General features: G+C 38.6%; 1 protein-coding gene across 1 annotated transcript; it reads left to right on the top strand.

The window, feature by feature from the left end:
* The first annotated feature begins 1,605 nt into the window (after positions 1-1,605).
* LOC101296303 (glucan endo-1,3-beta-glucosidase-like) lies at positions 1,606-2,738 on the top strand. Its single transcript, XM_004302380.1, has 2 exons — positions 1,606-1,715; positions 1,858-2,738. Exons 1-2 carry the CDS (start codon positions 1,652-1,654, stop codon positions 2,544-2,546), a joined length of 753 nt encoding a protein of 250 aa, XP_004302428.1. The 5' UTR covers positions 1,606-1,651; the 3' UTR covers positions 2,547-2,738.
* The last annotated feature ends 1,049 nt before the right edge of the window (positions 2,739-3,787 follow it).

Below are 3,787 nucleotides of genomic sequence, written 5' to 3'. Positions count from 1 at the left end.
CCAAACCCAACCCCCGTTTTGTCCAACTCTTTCACCTCGACGCCGCCGCCTCCTAGAGTCAAACCAAATCGCTCTCTACTCCCTCGACGTCATCGACGAGCAAGGTAATGTACAAATCCGAGTTTATTTCCTCACATTGAATCTATGTATTTAGTGTAAATTTATATGGGTGTATGTAGTTTTGTAGTGGATCGAGCTCGGTTTTGGTTTCGGTTCACGATGTGGTGGTACGTGGCGGCGTGGGAGGGAGAAGGTGGGGCTGAATTAGAAAGGTGAGAGGGGTGAATGAAATTGTGAGATGTGAATGAAATTGGGAGTTGTGGAGGGAATTGTGAATGTTATTGTGCGCCGACAATGATTGTTTTGGTGGGTGGAGGTCGGTGGTGGGTTTGGTGGCAGGCGGCGCGTGGTGGTGTTTCGGCAGATAAAAGAAAACAAATGAAAAAAAATTATAAAAAGAAAATGGAAAAAAAGAAACTAAAATGGTTTAAAAAATATTTTTAATTTCATGTTTAATAGATGTTTATCAAATTTAATTAATTAATTATTTTTAAAATATTGTAAACACTAAACCGACGAAGCATTTCGTCTCTTAAGTGTTGAAGATTCGTCTCTTAAATAGTTTAATGACGAAACAGAATACGTCGCTTAAGAGGAACATAAGTGACAAAACATGTATTTTCGTCGCTTTCATACCTATGCGACACCGCTATACGACGACTCTTAAGCGACAAAATTTTCGTCTCATAAGTACTTATGTGACAAAATTTCACTCTTAAGCGATGAAACCATTTCGTCACATATGTCCTGACTTCTGGTACATGTCCTCCTACAGATTACTCTATCAAGTTCAGCGAACAATGCCCTCAGGCTTACAGCTACGCCTATGATGACAAGAAAAAGGCACATTCTCTTGCTCCGGCGGACCTGACTACGCCATTCCTTTTTTGCGCATAATATTATGCTAGAAAAGAAATAATATTATGGCAGATGGATATCCTTTTCTATATGCTAAAATAAAGAACAATGATTATCTAGAATTTGACACCGATCTATCATCAAATGGTGTATGAACTATCAATTATATGATGTGTTGGACCAACGCCTTTTGATTACTGGAAATTAAATTCCTGAGGAAGTGATCTTTTGCAAGCTTAGTTGCATATATGCTTGATCGAGTGACTTAATTTACAGTCTAGACCAGCCGTTTATGAAATTTTCTAGCTAGCAGTTGTAAATTAAAGACAAGTTTGGTCTTAGATATAGCTAACATAAATACTCTCGGCCAAACTGCCAAACCCACTTCCTTCTGAACCCAGATTAACAAACTAGTTTGGCAATCTCTACGGATCGCTAAATAGGTGCAAACATATATATTAATTATTGACCAAATTAAAAGAGAAGAACAGTCTATATATTTACCCTATATATATAAGGGAGTGAAATTTACACTCCTTATTTTACAATCTACACTTTCATTTTTCCTTTTGGGTAAAGTTTTCCTAAAAAGACAAAACACATGTCATTAAAAATAAAATTTAAATTACTAAAAGAGGAAAGTGAGAGTGTGGTTTATAAAATTGGGAGTGTAAATTTCAGTTCCCTATATATAACAGTAATTAAAATGGGCAACTGATCCAGGTATTCAATCATGATGAAAATCCAAGTACTCCTCTACCTTACCTTCGCCTGCTTCGAATTCCTTTTCTTTCCAGGTGAATACACAATTCTTATTTCCTTCCTGTGCTATTATTTCACGCTAGACTGACATGCAGTACGGACTACTGAATTTAGCGTGGTGATATGTTAATTATTATTACCTTTCTTTATTCTTTTTATTTTTGGTAATGCATGCAGGCGCACTTTCGGCCAGAATTTCCATCACAAACAAGTGCCCCTTCACGGTCTGGCCAGCAACCCAAACTTCTGATCGCAAACCTCCCTTAGCATTGCCGAGTAACGTATTGGCACCCCAAGCTAGCACCACCGTGGTCACTCCGGTTCCATGGAATGGCCGCTTCTGGGGCCGTACCAACTGCTTCACGAACAATGCCGGCAAATTCACTTGTGCTCCACCAGGGGATTGCGCATCCGGTCAGCAATCATGCAACGGAAATGGAGGAGTTCCTCCAGCCACGTTGGTGGAATTTAATATCGCAGCAGGCGGGGGTCAAGATTACTACGATGTTAGTCTTGTTGACGGCTTCAACTTGCCCATGTCCGTGGCCGCTCAAGGCGGTCATAAGCCCGGGGATTGTCGGACCTCTACCTGCAGAGCCAACGTAAACGCTAATTGTCCGAGTGAACTACAAGTAAAGGGGGCTGGCGGGAGCGTGATCGGCTGCATGAGTGCGTGCACCAAGTTCCATGAGCCCAGGTATTGCTGCACTGGACCTAATGATAAGCCAGCGACATGTCCTCCTACAGACTACTCTAAAAAGTTTAGTCAACTATGCCCTGAGGCTTACAGCTACGCTTATGATGACAAGAAAGGCACATTCACTTGCTCCGGGGGACCTAACTACGCTATTACTTTCTGTCCATAGAGAAATACCACACATCCAATATGTATTAATAAGTTAGAAAGGAAATATCACGACGTATATATATATCCTTTCTTATATGTTGAAATAAAGAAGTTCTTGATGATCTTCTGGAAATATGACACCGAGCTATTGTGAAATGATGTATGAACTATATATCTCATGTGAAATGACGAAATATGTCAGTTTTAATTTATGGAGTTCATTGTTGCATGCATACAAATATTTACAATAATGAGGAATTTATTATTTATAATTTGGAGCTTCCAGTGGAGACAATAAGTTAATTTGAAGCAAGTCTTGTTCAACATGCATGCATGTTCAAGGAAAATTCTGTTGTGTACTGATGTGTATATCATACAAACCCTATTTGTGAAGTGATATGTGCGTGCACAGCGAATCGCATCAACCTAATTCGGACAGATTGAAAGAGACCAATGGATGAGAACTCTACGTTACAACTACTCCTAAGTGCATGCGATAAGTAAAGTGCATGTAAAGTAAAGAACAAGAAAATCAAAATGCAAGAATGTAAAGAACTGAAATCAAAGTAAAACTAAGAAAAATAAGATTGAGTTTGAAAGTTGGATTGAAAGTAAAGTACATATGCGATAGATAGAGATAAGTTTATGTGAAAAGTTGTATATTGATTTGTTTGTGTGGTGCATGATCTTTTACAAATGAGTTATAAGGTTCTATATATACAAGTCAGAAAATCTAGCTAGTATGTTCTCTATGTCATGAAATCTCTTGGATATCATATTTCCTTTTTTGGGTCGAATTACATATGAATGTCCTGATTTGACTGATGTCTGTGATGCGTCTTGTTTGAAAACTTTGATTTGATTGAAGTTCTTCCTTGTTGAGATTTTCTTTCTTAAATGAATTCATGGCCGAGATTGTTGCATGGGCTTTGCCAACTTCTCATAGTTATTAGATATGGCTTGCTGTGTACATTAGTCCACTTAAATTATCCACATGGATTGATATTTATTCCAACTGACACCACACCTTGTTTAAACGACACCTCTATCTCAGTCACAATTGCCAAATTAAATATTCTCAATTGAAGTGAGCGAGTGAAAACTTTTCGTAATGCTAAAAGACCCTCATTTTCGGCTGAATGACCGAAATACCACCTTAGTAACGACTTGAATATTGGCGCCTTACCCCGGTCTTTTGGCCTAACGTTTCTTCTGAATCAATTCCTGGAGTTCAAATGCAAACTTCATCCTTCATAACGT

Source organism: Fragaria vesca, linkage group LG6 (assembly GCF_000184155.1).
Source record: "Fragaria vesca subsp. vesca linkage group LG6, FraVesHawaii_1.0, whole genome shotgun sequence".
Classification (NCBI taxonomy): Eukaryota; Viridiplantae; Streptophyta; class Magnoliopsida; order Rosales; family Rosaceae; genus Fragaria; species Fragaria vesca.
This window is presented reverse-complemented; position numbering and strand designations above follow the sequence as displayed.

Coding starts and splice junctions, on each gene's coding strand:
- LOC101296303 (XM_004302380.1), top strand. CDS start 1,652: ATGATGAAAATCCAAGTACTCCTCTACCTTACCTTCGCCTGCTTCGAA. Junction 1,716..1,857: donor CGAATTCCTTTTCTTTCCAG/GTGAATACACAA, acceptor TAATGCATGCAG/GCGCACTTTCGGCCAGAATT.